General features: G+C 38.6%; 1 protein-coding gene across 2 annotated transcripts; it reads left to right on the plus strand.

Annotated features, from left to right (window-relative positions):
• The first annotated feature begins 5,894 nt into the window (after nucleotides 1–5,894).
• Nucleotides 5,895–23,190, plus strand: pargl (poly (ADP-ribose) glycohydrolase, like). Of its 2 annotated transcripts, XM_082541475.1 has the most exons (16): nucleotides 5,896–6,085; nucleotides 8,864–9,180; nucleotides 10,227–10,320; nucleotides 14,354–14,439; nucleotides 14,615–14,686; nucleotides 14,779–14,865; nucleotides 16,566–16,726; nucleotides 16,810–16,889; nucleotides 16,969–17,041; nucleotides 17,150–17,225; nucleotides 17,318–17,465; nucleotides 19,471–19,549; nucleotides 19,646–19,754; nucleotides 21,087–21,186; nucleotides 21,784–21,912; nucleotides 22,734–23,190. In XM_082541475.1, the coding sequence occupies exons 2-16, from the start codon at nucleotides 8,866–8,868 to the stop codon at nucleotides 22,841–22,843; spliced, it is 1,719 nt and encodes a 572-aa protein (XP_082397601.1). In that variant the 5' UTR covers nucleotides 5,896–6,085; nucleotides 8,864–8,865; the 3' UTR covers nucleotides 22,844–23,190. The 2 variants fall into 2 exon arrangements, with proteins under 2 accessions (XP_082397602.1, XP_082397601.1); XM_082541476.1 differs by lacking the exons at nucleotides 21,087–21,186; nucleotides 21,784–21,912; nucleotides 22,734–23,190 and adding an exon at nucleotides 19,845–20,208 and having other exon boundaries at nucleotides 5,895–6,085; nucleotides 19,646–19,780.
• Nucleotides 23,191–23,644: the final 454 nt, after the last annotated feature.

Here is a 23,644-nt window from a genome sequence, read left to right on the forward strand (position 1 = left end):
AGCTATGCAGATGACACACAAATATATATCACAATGTCACCAGGAGACCGAGGCCCTGTACAGGCTCTTGGTAAATGTATTGAGGAAATTAATGACTGGTTGTGCCACAGTTTTCTCCAGCTAAACAAAAACAAAACTGAAGTAATAGTCTTTGGCGCCAAAGAAAAACGATTACAGGTCACCAGAGAACTTCAATCTATACATCTAAAAACCACAAACCAGGCGAGAAATTTGGGTGTAGTGATGGATGCAGACCTAAACTTAGAAAAACACATTAAGACAATAACAAAATCAGCTTACTATCACCTCAAGAATATTTCAAGGATAAAAGATCTGATGTCTCAACAGGACCTGGAAAAACTAGTCCATGCATTCATCTTTAGTAGGCTTGATTACTGTAACAGCATCTTTACAGGTCTACCTAAAAAATCAGTCAGACAACTACAGCTCATTCAGAACTCTGCTGCTCGAGTCCTCACTAAGACCAAAAAAGTGGACCACATCAGTCCAGCTCTGAGGTCTTTACACTGGCTGCCTGTCCGTCAGAGGATAGACTTTAAAGTTCTGATGCTGGTCTATAAAGCTCTGAATGGTTTAGGACCAAAATACATCAGTGACCTCCTGACCCGGTATGAACCTTCCAGATCCCTCAGGTCATCTGGATCCGGTCTTTTATCAGTTCCCAGAGTCAGAACCAGACACGGAGAAGCTGCATTCAGCTTTTATGCTCCTTATATCTGGAACAAACTCCCAGAAAGCCTCAGATCAGCTGAAACACTCAGTTTATTTAAATCCAGGTTGAAGACTCACCTGTTCTCAGCTGCATTTGAATAAAGCACCAAATCCACACTTTTAAGCTTAAATTTCAAAACTAACATTTTAACTACTGATTTTATCTACTGTTCTGATTTTATCTGTTTTGATTTTATATACTGTTTTGTTTGTTTGTTTGTTAATTAGTTTGTTTGTTTGTTTGATTGTTTTAATCAATTTTAAATCATGCGTTTTATTTGTTTTTGTTTCTAATGTCTCTGTAAAGCACTTTGAATCACCTTGTTGTTGAATTGTGCTATACAAATAAACTTGCCTTGCCTTGCCTTACACTTGTCCTCCAGTTGAAGTTTCTCTTCTCCAATTTGTTGCATTTTTTTCTGGAGATGGTAGTTTTCCTTCCTACTCTCCTCTAATGCCCTTTGGAAGGATGAGACGACGCCATTTGGGGAAATTGGCCGGCCACGCCAGGAAGGAGAGGCGGCGTAATCTTTTGGAATTGGTTGTTTTTTTTCTTGGAAACATGTTGGAGTTGATTAATTAAGAAATTAATTGTCACAAACATCCCCAATATTATATAACAGACAACAGAAAACAAGACAGTTTTTTTTCTACGCAATAGAACTACAATACAAGTTTGTTTTAATTATCCTACTTTTTATAAAAGATAACATTTAGGAAAGAATATGCATTTAATTAAAAAACTATTCATCTAAAGGGTAACAAAAAGGGGGAGCTTCCTGCTCGAAAATGAAATGTCCCCATTTTTCTGGGCGTGGGTGCTTAACTAGTTAAAAAGAACACAAACAAACAAACATCTGTCTCCTATTTTTTATGTCACACAGGAAAGAAGCTTCAATATCTGATGAGAAGACATTAATTTGTTGGTGTTTGTGGTGTTTGGTGCAGTTTTCTTGTTTTCTGGGTTGTTGTTTATTTACAGGGGAGATGAAGATCTCTAACAAGTTGATTTGTTCACATTTGCACATCTTAATTTTTAAGAGGAACGTGTTTGTTGAGTTTGTACACTATATGCATGTAAGGCAACCGTTTCCTTTTTCAGTATTTTGTGAGGTGCATTTTTCTCTGTTTTAACAAAAAACAGACATAAAAGACATTTAAGTCGACCTAAGATGATTTGTTTAAATTTCTACATGGTCTTACTGAGGTGATGCAAAGTGAAACATGCTTTCTTCTTTTTTGGTAATGTGCTGGAAAAGCTTGAAAATGGACCTTGAATGTGCTTAAACAGTGCTTGAATTTGACCCTGAAGGATGTGCATGAACCCTGATATTAATAAAAGGTTGACCTAACTGATCAAATAAAGTCTGTGCGGTTTAGTTGTTTCACTCATATTAAACCAAATGATGGTGTGGCGGCCTGTTCTAGTGTGAACTGAGAGAGGGTTTGAATGTAAGAGAGAGGGGGGGGAGGAAAAGGAGACCTAAAATGTAACCCCTGCAGCTCGACTGAGGAGGTGAGTTACATTAGTGCTTCCTCTTTATTAGAAAGCGGTTTGAGTGAATTAGAAGTCTTGTTTTTTTTGGAGGATATACTCATTAGTCATGCTAGGCATCCATCTGAACTCTATCAAAATAAAGGTGTATTTTAACTCATTTAAATTGTTTCTAATACCAGAGATATAGGACTATACAAAGTAGCTGCTGACATCTAAAACGACAGCACACTTATTGTGTCTTTCTTCACCTCATCACTTTTTTCTGTGTGTGTTTTTCTGTTGATGCCTTTCAAACAAAACTAGCCATGATATTTTCCACCTTCCTCCTCTGACAATTAATATCAGTTAACCCCAGATGTCTCATGCAGATATCCTAATTCTGTGTATGGTAATCTTGCACCATTAAACTGTTAGTGAATGAGGCAACAATAAAAGTGGGAAACGTGCATTAGCAGATCAAGTGGTGCCTGCTTATTTCCTGCTTTATGTGAGCTTCTGCTGTAGTTTATTATGTGCTTTTAGCCCCAAGAAACCAGCCTTTTACTGTGGCGCACAATAAGATCTTCTGATGTTTGGTGTCATCTTCCTGTGATCTCCTGTGAACAGGTGGATTAATTCACTTCAAGTTTATGTATGTAGCACCAAATCACAGCAGGCGCTGAACACTGTAAAGACTCTAGAATAATTATGGAGGCACATTTAAAGCTCCTATCCTTCTGTCCCACATACCTAAAAGTTAGTTATATGATAAATAGCCCCGTGTTTGTTTACTTGATTTGTAAAATGCAAAGTGGTGACTTTTTCTTTTCAAGTACGTCCTCATATGGAGACAGTTTTTTTAATGGCATAAAACAAGTCATTGTTTACAAAAATTAGTACATTTTATTGGGCAGAATGAGGTAAACAGTGAAGTATGAGAAAACAGAGCACGTCTCTGGAGACTATGGCAACTAGAATTATTGTATACGTGTGTGTATTAAGGACTGACACAGACAAAGAATGAATCAGACAATGAAGCAATGTCCTTTTTAAATGTTTATTAAAACCATTCAAGTATTGAGTCATGAATAAAACAGCAACCTCTGATCTGCTAATTGGGAAACAGAGGATGTCAGTGTATTTTTCAGTGCTAGTTGTCCAAATTGAGTAAGAGGACTTTACATTTGAATAGATTCGATTACAAGTTATATTTGGTTTTAATTGAATGAGTTTAATTTGATTTAAATCAAGCCAATTCACAACATATAAACTTGAAATATATGGTAAGATAAAGGTTGTGCAATAATACAGAGAAAGCCCCAATCAAATGATCCCCTATGAGCAAGAACTTGGCAACAGTGGGAAGGAAAAGCTCCATTTTCGGCAGAATCAGAATCAGGGAGGGGCCATCTGCCTCCACCGGTTGGGGTAAGAAAATGAAACTAAACTATAGGAAGACAAAGAGGAAAGATGTTCATGATATATATGAAACTTTCCGCTAGCCCTGACTAAAATATTGTTTTTGACAGGAAAGTATTGTTTCATTCATTTTTATTCCACGAGGTGGACAGCAGGAATAGAACAAACCAGATACTAAGAAAAAAAGTATATAATGAAATATTCTCGATATGCTAAAATTCCCACTGAGACTGGATAAGATTATTCTAAAACTGGCAAAAAATACAATTCTCTTCATGCACAAAAATCCCACCACTGGGCCCATCACATCCCAGCCCAGTTCGCATTCTGCATTGGAGTCCGTCGCTCGATACCACCGCGGCCAGTAGCGGTTCTTTAAACGGGCGACACGGGCGGTTGCCCGGGGCGGCATCTTGGTGGGGGGCGGCATCATGGGCATCGGCGAGAAAAAAAAAATAAAATTGCTCGTACTCATGCTGCCCCGACGTCAGCCAGCGCATATTGGGAATGGTACAGGCACCGATCGGTTTTCTATCACCCATTTGCTGGGAGTAAGGGCGCCCTCCGTTTGCGAGGTCGCCTGCTGCTTGCGGCACAGGGAGGAGAGGGCGGGGCGGCGGGGGATTCTCTGGCTGACCATCATCCCGGAAGCTGCCCTGGCTTATAGCCATGGCGACCCTCTCCCAACATGGCTGCACCCAGTGAACAACAATGAGACACTAGTGACAAATGCAGGCAGTGGTGTACATCTGCCCTGATGTCAATCACATGCGTTGTCTCCTACTGTCGCCGTTCCTGCTGTCGGGACTGGGTCACCACATCACGCTGACCGGTCTCCAGACGAGGCATCGCACCCCCCACGATCACGCAGCGGCTCTCTCTTTTCCACCTGGCCTTCATGCGTTCCTCTTCCAATCTAGGGCCTGTCTCCTTCCAGTGCTCAGCTTGCTTCCTTTTAATAAGACCTTTAAAAAGCTGAAAGGACACCTCTGGACACACCCATGCCTCAACATGTGATCTCTATCAGCTAATTTGTCCCATTGCCAGCCAATCCACAGTGGATTAAAACAATGTAAAATAACACACTGAAACAATGTGATACAAACAGAATAAAATCATGCAAATAAAAACTACACTCACAAATAAACACTAAAATCAGAAAAAACCCCAATATAAACGATGAATACAAATTTCTACTGTGTGAAACAGTTTCACTCTTTGAATATTTTTCATTTCTTACAATCAGAATTCTCCAATAGATTTTTAGAAGAAAATTATTTTCTTTCATGCATCACCAACTGAACCTTTTATGTTAACGTCTCAATCTCCAGCCTAACCTCATTGAATTTTGCTTAGCAAAGTACTTTTCAACTCTAATAAATTAGTAAGATTATATTTCTTATCATCTGTTGGTCGTCTGACCTGATAAACGTCAATGAGCATTATAACACAGGAATGATTGTCTCTAAAAATGGGCTCTTGCACGCTTGCAGACATTTTTCCATCACAACTTATGGATGATGAATGATTTGATTAAAGCTGTGAAACATTACTGATAAACTTCATGTGATGTTACATTAAAGCCAATTTTCTATTAAAATCAGGGTCTTTTCTAGCTGACCTCTGACCTTTGAGCAGTAGTGTGTACTGTATGCTTGTATGTAACTGTATCTGACCTGGATTTTATCACCAGTTTCAAATAAGAATCTTCTTTAAAGTCTGTCTTTCAATACAAAATAAGTTAAACTTTATCAAGGCTGATGGTAAATTGTCCCTAACAAATCCACTTTATTGCGTGCTCATTGACTTTCTCCTATCAGAACTGTTTAACAAGTCCACTTTATACATGCTTATTAATCTATCACGCTTATCAGTGGCTCATGGTTGCTTAAAGCCTATGTCTGAACTTGACCACAGAGCCAGAGCATCGTTCAATCTTGGCAACAGCTCCCGGATGACAAACTCCACTTTCTCTGCATCAAGACAGCTCATAACTTTTTAACAGTGTCTCTCTGTCCTCATACTTCTATACATTCTTAACAGTCTGTCCCTGTCCTGGTACTCCTACATCATCTGCTATAATCAAAAACCATGGACTCTCACTGCAATGTACGCTACAGCTAAAAAGTTTAAAGCAACAAAACAACCTGAAGAGTCAGTCGCAGCCGAAAGATTCGGATCTTTTTAGTGAGTCGAGCCGAAAGTGCCGGTTCTCTAAAAAGAGCCGGAAATCCCATCACTAGTTTCTTGAGTAATGAAAGTAGTAGCAGTTTAACCAATAGCTGCTCCCTGAACCTTACTTTCGTTTTCGTGTCAAAGTGAAAGTGAACTAAAAGGCACATACGCTGAGTGTGTCTGGTTTGGTGACGACTGTTTTTAAACCCATAAAGCCAACAGTTAACATTGCAGTTAAAATACATTAAATGTGAACACCTTCGGAGAAGTCTGCGTTGAAAGGTGAGTGTTCCGTGTGTAATGACAGGACTTCAGCCATATTCGTCTTGTAGCCTATATAATTTGAACGTTGCTAGTTTTGCTTTTAAACACTGTTTTTTACAGACTGCAACCAATATCCTCACAGTCTTGACTTTAAATGACAATACTTACCGTAAAACCACATACACAGGTTCTTAAGCTGCTTCCTAATAATGTCCCCCTCCAGGCAGCCCTGGGGTTTTCTTAGTGTTAAATTGTTTCATTCTGAACTTCTTTCTGCTAAATTGTGAGTGTGAATTATGATTTATGAGGATACGTAGTTTAAAAAGTGAACATGAGATCATTAGTTCGGAGCCAATCGCGTGAGATCAAGAGCGTTTCCGTTTCTATTATCCACACTTTTCCAGCGTTGTAGCAGTTTGGAAACAAACTAGCCCAACTACCTTCTCATGGAAAGAGTAATCGCTGTATTTGGCCTCCCTAAGCACACAGAGTTAGTCTGCACAATAGCACAAGGCATGTTGCAACAGCATGCATTATTTTGAACAGTGCCGCAGAAAGAGGGGTACTACTGCCTGCACCTTTTGTTAAATAGATCTGGTCAAGTGTGCAGAGGACAAGGACGGACCATCAAGCAACCTGATACTTTAAAACAATCTCCAAAAGCTGATTCTGTTCATCTGGACAAAACGCTACGTAGAGATGAACAGAATCAGCTTTTGGAGATTTACTTTCCTGGATGATTGAGAATGCATCAAGACACTTTAAAACAATGATATTTACTTGGAATAAAATTCATTCGAATTTATATGTATATATATATAAATCCTTATTAGAAATTCAACCTGTCCTTCAGTAAGCAATGTGCAGTTTGCAGGGGTTCCCAGCCACAGAACCCAAGTGATTACTCAAAGAGAAAAATTTTAATGATTAGAACATTACAATATTTTGCTTCTGAGGACCAAGGCTTTCTTGTATTTTTTTTTAAATTGGTCTTGAGCAACAGATCTCCAGGCTTTGACAGTCTTTCAAAGTTTTTCTATGAATATTGGCATTTTCACTACAGGCCTTGTAGAATATTAACACTTAGATAAACCTATGTCTGGCTATATGTAATTTCATTGTAGTATTGTTACTTAGACTGAAGAACATGGGATTATTGGTTTCACCAATATATAATCTCTACCATTTTGAAGATTATTGCTTTGCAGTCTAGAGTGCAATCTTCCCACATAGTCTGTCCATGCTTTTTTCTATGCTGACTGTCGGACAGCTGACATGGTGATCTTTAGCCTAAGTCCTTACCTAACAAAACATTCAAACAATTCTATGATCATATTACGATTTCAAAGTCTCCGTACGCCAGTATTTTAAATACAGTGATACTGTACACAAACCTTAACACCAAGGACTCCCACTGGCCACATGGGCTTGGGGATTGCCGTGGCAGTGAGTTGTCTATGTGTGGCATGAGGGGACCAAGAACAAGGCAAGGGAGAATCATAATTTTGTATAAAAAAAAGTGTAGGAATTGGAGCAGCGAGGAAGAATGCTGGACCCAGGGTGGAGCCGAACGCATCCCCTGGTAGTGTAATCTCAGACTAGCCAGTCTGGAGCAGTGCCAGGGTTCGAAAGCTGGGTAGTGTCGGCAGAGAACACTCACACTCAGGCAGTCCCAGGTCCAGTAAGAAGGATCATGGCTGCGTCCACCGCAGGGAGCATGGGGTCCACTTACTGGTCATAAGTCCAGTAGGTGGATGGCCTTGAAAGGCTAAGCCATCTCCCAGTTATCACTGGAGCCTCAGTTTGAGGTGGTGCAGCTGTTGAGCAGCTATGGCATAGTGGCTTGAGAGCGACTGCAGCACTGAGGATGAAGAGCTGGAGATAAAGGTTGAGCTGTGTGTGGCATGGGAAGAATGGGCAAGCTGTGATTTCTTTATCTCTTTAAACAATTCCATGTGGTATATTCAATCAAAAATATCAGAGATGTTTGAATAGTAAAGCAGTCAAAGATGCATGATGAGAATAGCCTTCATGTCAGAAAAAATCTCACTGATATAACAATGTCTTTTTTTTTTAAATTTTAGACAATCTCAGAAAGTCCTTCTACAGCTTCCCACCCAGCAGCACCCAGTCTGTTGGATCCACTGTGTGGTCATGCCATTCTGTCAGGACTTGAGTACAATGCAGAATTAGATGGATTTAACATAGAGTTAAATGCACCTTTATGTAGGTTAAAACAGTAAATCTATATGGCAGGAGAAAACAAAGTCAGTGGATATCATTTTAAAAGAATGTTTAATGTTTAATGTTAATGTTTTGGTGTGAATGTGGGAGTGAATGTGAGTGCGAATGGTGGTCTGTGTATATGTGTTAGCCCTGTGACAGACTGGTGACCTGTCCAGGGTGTACCCTGCCTCTCGCCCTGAGACAGCTGGGATAGGCTCCAGTGCCCCCTGCGACCCTGAAAAGGATAAGTGGAAGCCGATGGATGGATGGATGGTTTAGTGTTTCATTGAACCTAAAGACTAATCTGCACACAAATTTCTAGTAATGTTTTTTTTCTTCTGTCTTTCTTTTTTACTGTGCTTCTTTCTTTAAATCGGGACATGATAGTGTGTCTAATCGTGTCTTGTAGACTGTAGGGTTTGTGATTTTACCAACTAGGTGTTGGACAAGTATTTGGTTGCCTGTTTCTTCAAAGTACTTATCCGGGATCTTTTTTTTCTTCAGTCCTGGAGTTAAAACAAAAGTTCTTCTTGATATCCTGATGTCATGTCTTGTCTTTAAATATCCCAGACATGAAGAGCCAGAAACACAATGACAGCTCTCAGATGAAAGAAGCCCTCCAGCATGATACACAGCAAAATCCTCAAAAGGAGAAAGAAAAGCATGAAAAAGAACAGCACAGCAATGATAGCACAAATCAAGACAGCTTCTTGCCATCCTCTTCAAGAATTTGCAGTGCAGAGAATGTAAAAGACGGACAAGCAGAGTGTCAACAGAAGGAACGGACTTCATCTTGCTGTCAGCTGAAGGATATGGAGCGACTTCAACATGGAGACATGAAGCTGGGTCCCCTAAGATTCAACAAGAGACACACAGTCCTCATAGATGTAAGACCAAGTTATTTATTTATTTATTAATTCCTATTAGTATTGATGTAGTTTTACAGTGCCAGAGCTGATAGGTGGGCAGGTACAAATTTGCAAAGACAAAGGCAAAGTGATACTGGAAAAGTTTAACTCAGGAGGTAGAGAAGGTTATCTACAAATTGGAAGGTTGGTAGTTTGATCCCTGGCTCCTCCAGTCTGCATACCAAATAACCTTGATCACAACAATAACCCCAAGTTGCTCTCTAATGCAGGTAAAGAATAAATATCCATGCAGCTTGAGGGGATAGGTTAATTGGAAAATCCAAATTGTCATTAGGTGTGAATGTGCGAGTGAATGTGAGCGCGAATGGTTGTCTGTCTCTGTGTGTTGGCCCTGTGACAGACTGGCGACCTGTCCAGAGTGTACCCCGCCTCTCGCCCTATGACAGCTGGGATAGGCTCCAGCACCCCCCGCGACCCTGAAAAGGATAAGCGGAAGCGAATGGATGGATGGATGGATGGATGGATGGATGGATGAATGCCAGATAGAAAAAAGTGTTTGTGTGAGTGATGTATGTTGTATAAAGCGCTTTGAATTCTTTATAAGAACTAGTCCATTTACCATAAAGAGAACAAAGGATGCAAAGACAAAAACATAGAAATAAAGGAAAAATCACAATTGGTCACCAACTACTGCCTGCGTAACAAAACGTTAAAAAAACTGATACACAAAAATCAAATCTTGCTATGTTGTTTGTATGAGACCATGAGTGTCTCTGCATGTGTGTTAGTCATGAAACATAATTGATGAGAAACTGCAACAATGTCCTCTGGAAGTCAGCGGCAGTCAGAGAAAGGCCCAGGAGACCCACTGTCCACAGCCCCTCAAGAGCAGTGAAGACCTGAGGCCAGATGTCATGATGATAACTGCATGCCCATCCCTGCATAAGGAAGAGGGAGGCTCCAGACAGAGTCCCCATGGTCAAAGAACCATGGAGAACCATTGGATGATTTATTGGAAAAGAGGTATTGGTTGTGTTCTTGAAATTATACTTTTTATCTTTCAGGTGGATACTTTCAACTCTCAACGGAAAATTTTAACTCAGAAAGGGAGAGATCTATGGCACAGCGACTTTGTGAAGATGCCTTGTTCACAGGCAAGTATGGCTTCCTCATTGCAAAAGGATTCACTTATTATTCAGGAGAAATAAGTAAGTAACCAAGTAAAGTTTAGTGGCTGTCACAAACCAGAACTCAAAGTGACTAAAAGAAATAAAGACCTCAGAAAATTAAACTGCCATTAATAGCAATATTAAGTCAATTTAAGACACAAGACTGTGATTCAAGACCATGAGCAGATGTGTTTTACAAGAAGAGTTTTACATTTGGATCCTGCTCCTCCTGCCACACAGCAAGCCCATTTAAGCCTAATCTTAAAAGTAGAGATCCAAACTGGAAGCTGGCTCCACAGAGGAGGGGCCTGAAAGATTCAAGGCTCTGCCTCCCATTCTACTTTCTGATATTTTAGGAGCCAAGTTGACCAGCTGTCTGAAAGCGATGCACTCTAATGGGGTGATACAGTACTATAAGTTCTTTAAGATAAGATGGAACCTGATTATTCAAGACCTTGCATGTTAGGAGAAGGGTTTTAAATTCAATGCTGGATTAACAGGGAAGAAGAGAAGATGAAGAGAAGCTAGTATAGGAGAAATATGCTCTCTCTTTCTAGTCCCTGTCAGTACTCTTGCTGCAGCATTTTGGAGCAACTAAGGGCTGTTCAGGGAGTTTTTGTGACATGATACTAATGAATTACAGCAGTCCAGGCCAGAAGTAATATATGTATGACGTTTTTCAGCATCCCTGAGACCAGATGTTATAGAGATATTGTGCAAATGAAAGAAAGAAGTCCTGCATATTTGTTTAATATGTGCATTGATGGACATATCCTGGTAAAAAACAAAACAAAACAACAACAACAAAAAAACAATGACGCCAAGATTCCACACAGTGTTTATGCAGGGCAAGCAAATGCCATCCAGAGTAAGGATCTGGTTAGATACCATATTTCTAAGACGAATACAATAACCTCAGTTTTATCAGAATTTAGAAACAGAAAATTAGAGGTCATCCAGGTCTTTATGTCTTTAAGACATTCCTGCAATTGGTGTGTGTTATATGACTTCAGATAAAGTTGGGTGTCATCTGCATAGATGTGAAAATGTTTGCTTTGCGTTCTAATGATACTGCCTAAGTGTACCATTTACAAAATAAACAGAATTGGTCCTAGCACTGAACCTGGTGGAACTCCATAATTAACCTTAGTGTGTAAAGAGGACTCTCCATTTACATGAACAAACTGAAGTCTATTAGATATATATGATTCAAACCACTGCAGCCCATTAATTTAATACCAACAGCATGCTCTAATCGCTGTAATAAAATATTACGGTCAGCAGTATCGAATGCAGCACTGAGGTCTAGCAGGACAGGCACAGAGATAAGTTCACTGTCAGAGGTTTTTCAAACCTACGAGACATGTTATACAGGTTTTTAGGCATTCAAGAGCCACTGGAGGCTAAGAATTGCTTTGTGTAGGTTGCAAGAGGTGTATTATCTAGGTAGGAGAAAAGCCAGATAAGAAGACTGCAAGAAGTTGGTGTTGATGTACAGTGACGTGCATGTTGTTCACACAGTAGTAATTCAAACTAATGAGCAAGCCACAGGGTACTGAAATATATGTATTAAAATAACTGTCACTAGTCGCTAGTATCCATGATCTCATTCTTTCGGTCACTACTCACAGTTTATGCCCACAAGTGAGGAGAGGGACCTAGATCGACTGGTAAATCAACAGTTTCATTTTTAGAGACAGCTGTGTCCTCAGCAAGGTGGACAGCAGTACAACATGTATATCTCTGCGTCCTGTTAATTTAAACATATTCCATTATCTCTTATCTCATCTTAAATATCTTTCAAATGGTTCATTAAAAATGAGTTCTGTCATTCTGTCATCAGGTGATTGCGGCTATCGGGCGATCGTGGCTCAAGAGTTGGGAGTTTGCCTTGTAATCGGAACGTTGCCGGTTCAAGCCCCTGCTTGGACAGTCTCGGTTGTTGTGTCCTTGGGCAAGACAGTTCACCTGTTGCCTACTGGTGGTGGTCAGAGGGCCCGGTGGCGCCAGTGTTCGGCAGCCTCGCCTCTGTCAGTGCTCCCCAGGGTGCCTGTGGCTGCAATGTAGCTTGCCATCACCTAGGGCTGTGCGATATGACCAAAATCTCATATCCCGATATAAGAATTCTATCGTCCGATAACGATATAAATCACAAAAATATAACATTTTCTGTGAATCTCGGGCAGCTCGTCTTGTGGGAAGTGTTTCCAGCTGCGCGTCATGTAGCTGGAGTCGAGTGTTTTAACCGATGCATGAAACGATACATTTTTAGACATAAGTCGTAAAGGCCACCGTTTTCTTTGTGAGTATTTATTACACGGCGTGCTGCGGGAAAAGCCTGTTCTAACGTTTAAGTCTAAGGTTTATTTTTTAGCACCTGGCGGCGGTTTTTTAATTCTCATCCGTAAATAATTAGCTCTTTCACGTCATTCAGTTTATTTTGAAAAGTCTCAACAGGATTTTGAGCTTTATTGTGAAAGGTTTATGTGGAAAATAAACGAGCGGACAGGCGATGGTGTTACCGTCGTTGTTGCTAACCACAAAGCATAAAAACAGGCGCTTTTCCGTCCATAGTGTGGTTATATAAAATATAAGAGAAAGAGAGAACTTTAAGAAATTAATGTAGCAACTACAGTGACCATCAAAACAATGAAAAATATTGCCGTAAACAGTTTATTTTGCGACACCACAAAACAAATGATAGTGTAAAATGAAACGATAGATGTTTTTATATCGTCATCCGATATATATCGTTATATCGAACAGCCCTACCATCACCAGTGTGTGAATGGGTGGATGACTGGATGTGTAAAGCGCTTTGGGGTCCTTAGGGACTAGTAAAGCGCTTTACAAATACAGACCATTTACCATTGCTGGATGTCATCACTCACAGTATAAGTTCTTGGCACTATCCCATGGATCCTGGAAAGTCTGGATTTTTAATTTTTTATTGCAGTGAATTTCTCATCTGGGGCTGACAGATCATGTGGTCCTTGTCCTCTGCTTGTTTCCTTATTTTTCTTTTTTTAAATAATCTTTTATAATCTTTTCATATCCCTTTGATTCCATTTTTTTTCTATTTACTTCATTCACAGTGCTCCACCTAATTCACTAACTGTCCCCTTCTATCCACCACTGCATTCTGCATTCATCAGCTTCTCAAAGTACTTGTTCCCATCTTCTCAATATGCTCTCTTCACTTGTGTTTTTTGCCCCATCTCCCTTCCCTTAACCCCACACGGTTGCGGCAGAAGGCTGCCCTCCCTGACCCTGGTTCTGCCAGATGTTTCTTCCTGTTAAAAGGGAATTTTTACTTTCCCAAGTGCTTGCTCACAGGGGTCATATCTTTGTTGGGTTTCTCTTTGCAATTGTAAAGTCTTTATCTTACAACATAAAGCAGAATGAGGCAACTATTGTGATGATTTAATAATAATGTATACTTCATTGATCCCTGTGGGGAAATTCCTCTCTGCATTTAACCCATTAACTCAGTGAAGCAGTGGGCAGCCACTGGGTGCCCGGGGACGGTACCTTGCTTAGGGGGTACCTCAGGGTGGCCGTTCAGTGGATTCAAACCCCCGACCTGCCAATCATGGGGCCACCACTCTACCTACTGAGCTATCCCTGCCCCAAATTGTGCCCCATTTGGCGCTATATAAATGAAATTGAATTGTATTTTGAAAGATAGGACTAAAAACTGAGGCATCTTAACCTCAGTGAGCAATCGGAAAACCACAAAACGTAAAACCATAACCAAAAATTGGACTAAGTCAATAACTCATACTTAAATGTTAAGTACCATTAGTTGAAAACACAAAAAGCTGGGAGCCCAGGACTATGACTCACAGTCTCCAGTTGTGTGCTAGTTTTACAAATTTGCCCCCACTGACAGAGACTAACATGAAGCACATTTTAAATGTGTTTTAATTGTATTTCATTTAGGCTTATATAAAAGTAATACAGATTTTATATGTTGTCTCAAATGGAACAGAGCACATAAATGTAATTGTCATTTCAGGTAGCACATCAGAAGTCAAGGTGGGATGTGATATCCAAAAAGCTGAAATCTCTGGCCAGTAAGAAAACAGCCAGTGTCAAAGATGTAGAGGTATGTTGGCAAGAGTGGACATTGAATCATTGTTCATTTTTACACTGATAATGTGAAATTTGTTCCCAAGGACACATGAAAAGTTAAACGGGTGCTATTCTTTGACCATGCTTAATGTGAATTTCTATGACTGTTATATAAGCATATTAGGTGGTCTTAAAACTTCTCTCATCAGGAAGCTATCATCAAGTATAACCCCAAATATAAAGATCAGTGGTCATTTGATGCCCTCCACACATTGGATAAGGTGAATGCCCACATTTGGTAATTGAATTATTAGTTTTGTGACTTGACTATTTAAATGAGCGATAATAAGCAATGAACATATTTTCTTTTCAGAATACCCCAAATACAGAAAACTACTACAAGACACTGTTTCCAAAGATTGCTGCATTGGCCTTGAAGCTCCCTAGCTTTGTGAATAAGGTATCATTTCCAGTTATCTTCTACAAGTAATATTGTGTTGACTATTGAAATAAATTATCTTCTTGGAAAATCGAAGAAATACAAAACCCTCCAAAAGACTTATAACTTAAAATCAAGAGAATAGCATTTTCATATAAGCAATGAATTGCCAAAAATTGTAAAATTGAAACTTGAACAGTTGAAAATGCTCCAAGTCTCTTTGAAGTAGCCCCAAATACTGAGTCACTATCTTGAAATGTCACTAAAAGGAAAGTTCTTTAAATTAAACAGAAATCGAATATATTTCTTAGGGCGCAAACGGTGTCGGACCCTAGTTTCTTCTCAGACTACATGAATGACAATATGCTGAAAAGGAATGAAGAAATAAGCACCTGGTGTTGGTGGAAGCGGTTAAAAAGCATCTATCTATAAACATCTCTTGTTTTGTGCCTCCTGCACTTACATCTAGTCTTCAAGTTATCATCATTATTCATTGATTTTATTGACAAAAATCTTTTTGGTGTGCTGTCATTTAAACAATACAACATTAATGCTTTGCTGCATTCCTGCAAATGTACAAATTATTGGATTAAAATAAAAATGCTCCTCCTTGTTCACCTGAATTCAGTCCCTCTTTTGGAGAAAAATTCAAAGAATACATAAAATTTTAAAATGTGCAAAATCTTAACACAAAGTCATTAGGACATTACTTTCGCCTTTACATTTAAGTTCATTCATTTGAAGATCAGTAAGGTGCTCATTCAGCACATCTCCGAGAAGCAAACTAAAGTCAACTGTGATTGTCATGTGTGTGATTAGAACATGCAGGCGTGTGGTCAGTGTTTGATTTGCTTTTGGTTTGTATTCCACTGGCCCCTCAGAAATTTACAGTATCATTCAATCATATTCATCTGTTGTAGGAAGCCAAAATTGCGACTGATATTAAAATATATCTAATCGTGCGGCACTGATACATAACCTATTAAGAATGCCTTGGTGACTTTAATTAGATTGTGATCAGGATGCTTATTTAGACCTAAAGCCGACACATTTATGTTTTCAGTATCTGAAAGGTACTTATTTTTTCAACAATAGATATAAAAGTAGGCTGTAGTCCACTGGTTTGTGAAGTCTCTGGGTGTAAAGTCTCTTAATATAGGGACTGTGAGACAACACAGAGACTACAGACACATTTGTGCGCAGTTCTGCAAAATAACAGTTCAATTCAGTTTTATTTACATAGTGCCAAATCACAATAGCAGCCACCTCAAGGCAAAAAGGTTCCAGTAAAAATAGGAACCTTTTCATCCTATACTGTAAGTAGGTAGACTGCTGATTGTCTAAAACAACAGGGAAGAACAGCAAAGCTTACTGTGAAAAGGTTTAAAAAAGTTTACTTTTAACGCCTTTTTGTTGTATGCATGATGATCAAAATGAACATAAATATGAACAAAAGTAGACAGCATTCCTGGTTGGTGCTAGTTGTTAACGTTATAATGTTACACTAAGCTGTTATGTATATGTGGGTCTGCAGAGCACTTCATATAATTAACTCAGTACCATGACACCTTTGGACAAATTAATGCCAATTAACTTGAAACAATTATTAATTATTAGGGACATTTGTATTCTAAAACGAATAGTTTTCGATGAGAAAACTAAAATTAAGTTCTCCTGAAAATAAATAATCTGACTGACAAAATGCGTTTCCATGTTCTCAGGCTATCCCGCTTCTACGAAAGGGACAGAGTGCAGCCATCACAATGTCTCAGGTTCAGATATCCTGCCTACTTGCCAATGCTTTTTTTTGCACCTTCCCTCACCGTAACACCTCCAGTCCCAACGCAGAGTACTCTGGTTACCCCAGCATCAACTTCAACAGGTTGAAAAAAAAATCCCTTCACTGTAGTCTCTCATTTTGTGTGCCTAATGTATGTTAATTGTTAATAATCATTCTCCACACAGTCTATTTGGAAACTTGTCAAGGAGGAAGATAGAAAAGTTGAGGGCCATCATGCATTATTTTAAAGAAGTTACAGATGAAAGTAAGTTGAATCCTCCCATTCTGCCCGTTTGTGAGACATCTCAGTAAGAGTCCATTGGTGTTTATCAATGTCATTGCAGGTACCCGACCTAAAGGACTGGTGACATTTGAGAGGGAGTGCCTCAGCTACACGGACATGCCCACATGGGAAAGGTAATAACTGATAGATTGATAGATCTGCTGTGGTAAAGCAGCAGCTGTGTTACCACCTTGATTTACTACCTTGAGTTTCTCTAAATCATGTTGTTGTTCATGTGATAGCTGTAAGGCGAATCTGTCTAAACTTCATATCACCTCAGAAGGTCAGATTGAGCTTGAAGGTAAAGGCATGCTTCAGGTAAGAACTGTCCCACATGAATAATGATTTACAGTTTCATATTTTTTGTTTGGGATTTGGTTATTTGTGTGTCTATGTATGTCTATGTGCAGGTAGACTTCGCTAACAGCTTGATAGGTGGAGGTGTGCTGGGCTCTGGTCTGTTGCAGGAGGAGATCCTGTTCGTTATAAATCCAGAACTGATTGTAGCTCGCCTCTTCACAGAGAAACTTGAAGACAATGAGTGTCTGATCATTACAGGTTTGTTCATAAATGGATTAATCATCTCACAAAAATTAGGCTGATTTCATACAAAAATTGCCTGAATGATTAAAATGATTAATTAAGTTAATTTTTGAAGCCAAAATATCAAATAACAACTGGTTCCATCTTTTCTACTATAAAGATTTCTTTTTTAAATTCATAGCTATTTTAATAAGTGAATGACACACTCATATGTCAGAAAACATAAATGGTTATTTAAAAAAAATCAACTATAACATGAATTTAAGACAAAAAATAGTAAGGATGGATAAAGAAAATAAAATTAACAATTATATGTTATATTTCAATTTTGAAATTAAAATAATCATCAAAAAACAACAAAAAGAATCTAATTCAGTTAGGACCATGTTACCAAATAAATCATAGCATTGCAGCATAGCTCTGTGTTGGGAGGCAAAATGACAGATTAATCAACAATCAAAATACTGTGCAAGAGTCTCGAGCCATCCCTCATCTCTTTCTATCTTGTTCCAATTAGTCTTAGTAACAGCATTTCTCCAGGATTCGTGAACGTGTTTGAAAGTTTTTCTTTGGATATTAGATACCTTTTCTCTCATTCAGAGATGGAGAAAGTTGAGAAAGACAGGACAGGAGAGGAGGAAGAGAGGTCATATTTAAATTAAAGTTCCTTTGTGGTATTTGATAAACTAGAAATTTAAAGCTTACCTGTAAGTCCTCATGTTTTTAAATGAGATATTGGTTAGATACATGGAAAGGACTGATTCCTATAGCACTTTTCTACTCCTCGAGCACTCAAAGTACTTTATACAACATGCTACATTCACTCGTTCACACCAGCACACATTCATACTCTGATGGATGCTTTGGAGCATTGGGGTTAGTATCTTACCCAAGGATATTTGGCATGCAGACTGGGGGAGCCAGGGATTGAACCACAAACTTTCCAATCAGCAGATGACCTGCTCTACTTCTTCAGCTACAATTATGAGACTTCAAAGGTATAAGCATCACAGCTTGTTGTGTCAAAGTAACTGAGGATAAAACACAGAAAAACATGAAGGAAATTTTCCTGGCCTGGCTTTTTATAACTTAAAAAATATTCTGTAGAAGATCAAAAATGTTTTCTTGTCGGAGGTCAATTTTGAAAAAAAAAACCAAAAAACCCCAACAACAACAAAAACCAGCAGCACTGTACACAGCGGTAGACTGGTGCGTAATAAGCAAGTGAATAATGCAGCTGTGGTGGAAGTGAAGTGTAGTTTTGATTTTCTTCTGCTGTTTCAGTCAATTTTGGTCTAAGTGACGAAACCTGCAGCTTCAGAATCTGTGAGATGCTGATGTTGTGTCCAAAAAGTGACTGTCTGCCAATAACTTCTTTTCGGTATTTGCCAAAAACTGATTTAAAACGCTATAAATAACTTGCTGGTGTATAATATGTGAAGCATATGTCAAATGTATGCTTCATAAATGATATCAAATCATCTTGAGCCACAAACAACATTCCTGTGACAAGGTAGAAGCCGCAATCAGTTTTTGGCAGTGACTTTTATATATGTTTTACTTATCCAGTTAAAAAAAATCTCATTGACATTAAAATGTTTTTTTAAGAGTAATCTGGCCAAGAGGACAGTGGAAATTGCAACAAATATAACGATAGTTCTGTAAACATATTTTAAGTGGACAAAAAGGAGCGGATTGGTTATAATGTAAGTATAATAACACAGAGTTATAAAGATAGTTGAAAACAAGTAATTTTTCAATTTTAAATATAACAACTTGTAAACCCTGTTCACTGAAGTCTGTTTACCAACATACGTAAAGATATTACACATAAAAAACACACAGAAACATTGGAAGTGCCTCCACTCGAATACAAAGATAATGCTAAGATAAATAGCTCTAGGAAATTAAAAATGGGGAAAATGAATATAGTACAGAAATTCATGATAAATCTATTCACTAAAAATGAATATGCATCAATATTTGTATTAATGTACAACTTTTGTTGTCTGTTTCTCAGGCTCACAGCAGTTCAGCTCCTATTCAGGTTTTGGAGACTCCTTTGAGTGGGCAGGTCCTTATGAAGATCAGTCCCAAAGGTCTGAGGGGGTCATTCATTATTTGCCTTTAGAACTTTTGTTTTTTTTTTAGAACTTTTTATTGAGTTTTCTGATGCATTTTGATCCAATTTTTAGGGATGAATGGGCTCGGCGTAAGACAAAGATCCTGGCCATTGATGCTATGAACTTCAGACACAGCGTGGATCAGTACAGAATGAGACATATTACCCGAGAACTGAACAAGGTGAAGTTTATTATGTGTTATTTATTGTTCCTTTGGTTGTTCTTTGTTGGCAGAAAATAAAGAAGCACGAAGGAAAAGTCTCATCTTGAGTTGTGTATTCCATTTACACACACGTGGAAGCATATACTACACTGTTTACTACCCAATGTAGGATTGGATAATCTCAAACCATTTCTGCTGGGTTACGACTGGCAGATAGTGATGCCTTGATCCTATTTTGCAGAACTCCATCACTGACACAAGAGATCCATCACCATTACATTCTCTTGGTGGATGGACACAAAAGTCTCACATTTGGACACACCAAACCAAAGTCCATGGTTAAATAAATAGCTAAATGTCTAAATTTTTGTCTTGGTCCCAGCAGTTCTCTTCTTATAGGCGTCCCTGATTTGTGGTAGTTCCACTATGAAAGTCTGATTCAGGCAATCTCCTACAAATTGCTAATGTGGTTTTATACTCTAATTTGCTGGGTGGTAGTTTCTGGGGGGGGGGGTAATTTTAATGAACTAATTCTCTGAAGTAAATAATTTTCAACTTCATCTTCAACCTTTCAACTAGCTGAAAGCTATTTCAACTGATTTGGCAGATCTTTTTTTTTTACACCAGATGCCCTTCCTCCTAGGTATTGAAGCACGTGTCTTGCTTTAAGTGTCTTTTATGAGCGCTTTAATGTGAATAGTGTTGTGTAGGTGACGAGAATGTCAAACAGCATCATGAGTTTAAAGCTAGAAATAAAAACGTTGATGTTAAATGTTACCAGTGCCTATGTCCCACAGGTTGGATATTAGTTAGAAGAGCATGTGAGCAGAATTCAACTTGTGAGGAAATTTCACAACAAAACAGAGTTGCTGCAGTGTGCATGGTGGCAAGATTGTGTGCTTAGTCCAAATCAGCTCCCCAGGCCAGGGCCGTAACAGCAATTGGGAAAAACTATGTGAATAAGTGAATAACTGTGCCTTAACAAAACTTTTGTGTTACACACAACTTTTTGTGTGTAACCATGCTGTATTGTACACAGGAAATGAGACATGAATGCAATTCTACAAAGAACTGAAAACCTAATCTCATGATTATAAAACAAAACAACAAAAAAACAAATTAAAAAAATAAATAAATGAGTGGGTTTGTCCAAACCCTCTGACTGGGCATGTATACATACAAATTTAATTATTTAATATTTGCATACTTGTATTTTACTTTTCATCTGTGACATATTTGTATTGCTTGTTTAAAAGTTATAGTAAAGCTTATAATGCTACTTAAAAGTAAACCCATGCTTATAATGTATGACTGCCATCTAAAATGAATTAATCTCATGTATCTTTGAAGGCTTACTGTGGATTTAAAGGGTACGATGGGCATGAAAACCCAGATATCGCTACGGGAAAATGGGGCTGTGGCGCCTTTAATGGAGACCCACAACTCAAAGGTGAACTTCTTTATATTCATTAGTGCAAAGGTCTCTGAATTTAGTGTAAGGACTAAAGTGATATGCTTGATCATATATGCAGGATTACACTTTGATTTGGAGTTTCTGACATCAAAGAAAGCCAGCTGATTAAATGTATAAATGTGACCTATTTCTACAAACCAAACAAATGGTTAAGAACAAACTGAGTGCAACATTTGTTGTGGAAATTAATGGTGTATTAAATTAAAAAAAAAAAAGTCAGCTGCTGGAGAGTTTTATTCTTACAAGAAAGAATTTAGTCCATACAGCAGTGTAATGAGGAATTCACAGAACCAGAGGAAATCTATTTATACAGGGTCTCACCACATCTTTATTACCCTGTTGTCAGACAGAAATACACTTACCATACACAGATTAACACAGATTAAGAGGATATATTTAGCAAACAGAGTAATCATGTCTTATTGGTCGAGACAGAAAACAGGACAATTCAGTTCACTTCAGGTTAATTTATATAGCACTGAATCACAACAGTTGAAGGGTTAGGATCTAGGAAAGTCTGTCACAGTGCAACATGAAATAAATGTATGTAAGTTCTTATCTGTTCATGTGCAGCTCTGATCCAGCTGATGGCAGCAGCAAAGGCTAAGAGGGGTTTGGCTTTCTTCACCTTTGGGGATGAAAATCTGAAGCAACACCTACAGCGCATATATGACTTGATGTTCGCAGAAGGGATTACAGTAGGTGAGTGTTCCCAAGACATGCAGTTTTCTTTTCTCCAGTTTCTAACATCGCATCACTTTAAAGCTTGTATATTTTCCAGCTAATTTACTGAACACCTAATAATTTCTTTAAAGGGTTAGCTGGTGTCTGACTGAAAGCGGTATTTCTAAAAACCTGCAGACACTGGCCTTTAATATAAGGGAAATGGAGACCTTTACTTACTTCTTGAATGCCTTTAACAGCCTGGACAGTGATTTTTATTTGAAGGATGCAATTTTTTTTCGTAAAGTTCAAAGGATGATCACACTTGTGTCTGAATGCTTGCCTTAATGCCTTCACTTTCCGCATTGACAGTAAGCACATAGCATTTTGTTAGTGTCATGTGAAGTGATTAGGACCCATACAGTTTTCGATTGTTGGTCACAGCAGCTTTCTAGCTACTTCCCACACCACACACCGCTCCTTCCTGACTCCAAACACTAAAAGGGGTCACCTGTGCCCTCCGACCTCCCGGCACCACCCTGTGAGTTTACCGTAAACCCCCCCCCCCATTGCAGCAGAGCCAGAGGCCACACGCCTGCCACATGTTGGCTTTACTGACCTGTTACATTTGGTTGCTAGGTAAAGAAAACCAGCTTCTTCTAATAATGCCCATGTCCCTAGAGCCCTCTGTTCTACCTCTCCCAGAACCACACCCCTATAATCAGAATGAAACTATGTTGTGTTCTTTAATTATTTAGAGCTGAATGCCAATTTTTTAAGATATAACTTTTCAGAATTTGGCTGTAAAAAGTGGTGTTTCTTTAATTTTTCTAATATACCTTTTTATTCCTTTTTGACAGGGACACTGTACAAACTTCTGCGTGACTTTAGCTCTCCCAAGCACTGTGATTCACATGTGGATCTGTTTGACTTCATCGAAAAACACAGAAACTCCAAGAGTCATCTGTAAAGGAGTCTGTATCCACATTTGCACTAAAATCTTGGAGGGTAGTTTTTATAACAGAAGAAAATACTGAGCTACTTAATCATTTTGAGAAGACAATTATTTTGAAGTGCTTTGTTTACATGATAATTAACTATACAGTAGCAGCCAGGAACAAAATAAACATCCAAATAGCATAATTTGGGTGTGTGCTTTGAGAGTTAGCACAGTGGTCTAATCTGCTTTATGCTAAAATTTACATTTGAGGTCACTGCCATACACCAGGAGTTGTGGTCAGAAAACATTCTGAAGACATAATTCTTGAAATTTCTTGTAATTCTGCAATCTCATTAAATTACTTATATGACAATTTATTGCCAGTTTGTGTGGAATTTTATTTAATACTAGACTGAAAGAAACTTTCAGTATTTGAGATGCTGCATACATTTGTTAACAAATACACAAAATACACATGGATAGTTACCTTAATAAAACACTATTTGCACAATAAGACTGGGATATATTTTTCAGAGTACTCCATTCCATGTCCACTACATTCTTTTGCCTCTGTTTGTCCATGTGGTGTATGTGATAGGACTGTGTTGATCCTGCAACATCATATTAATGTTGCTGCAGGACTACAATTGCACCTGAGCCATCTTGTATGCCATGTATGCTGGCTGTGGTGGGTAAAGATGACGGTGATCAAGAGGCAGCTCCTTGCATTGTAAAGTGACTCATTGTGAATTCTCATCTCTACTCTTTAGAAAGAAGTGAAAGAAAATGTCCAAAAGAAAAATGAGGTTAATCTACAAATTCTATTTGGGG

This window comes from Aulonocara stuartgranti, assembly GCF_965226115.1.
Source record: "Aulonocara stuartgranti genome assembly, chromosome: 7".
Taxonomy (NCBI): domain Eukaryota; kingdom Metazoa; phylum Chordata; class Actinopteri; order Cichliformes; family Cichlidae; genus Aulonocara; species Aulonocara stuartgranti.

Coding starts and splice junctions, on each gene's coding strand:
- pargl (XM_082541475.1), top strand. CDS start 8,866: ATGAAGAGCCAGAAACACAATGACAGCTCTCAGATGAAAGAAGCCCTC. Junction 16,890..16,968: donor TAAAGAAGTTACAGATGAAA/GTAAGTTGAATC, acceptor ATGTCATTGCAG/GTACCCGACCTAAAGGACTG. Junction 17,226..17,317: donor AAGGTAAAGGCATGCTTCAG/GTAAGAACTGTC, acceptor GTCTATGTGCAG/GTAGACTTCGCTAACAGCTT.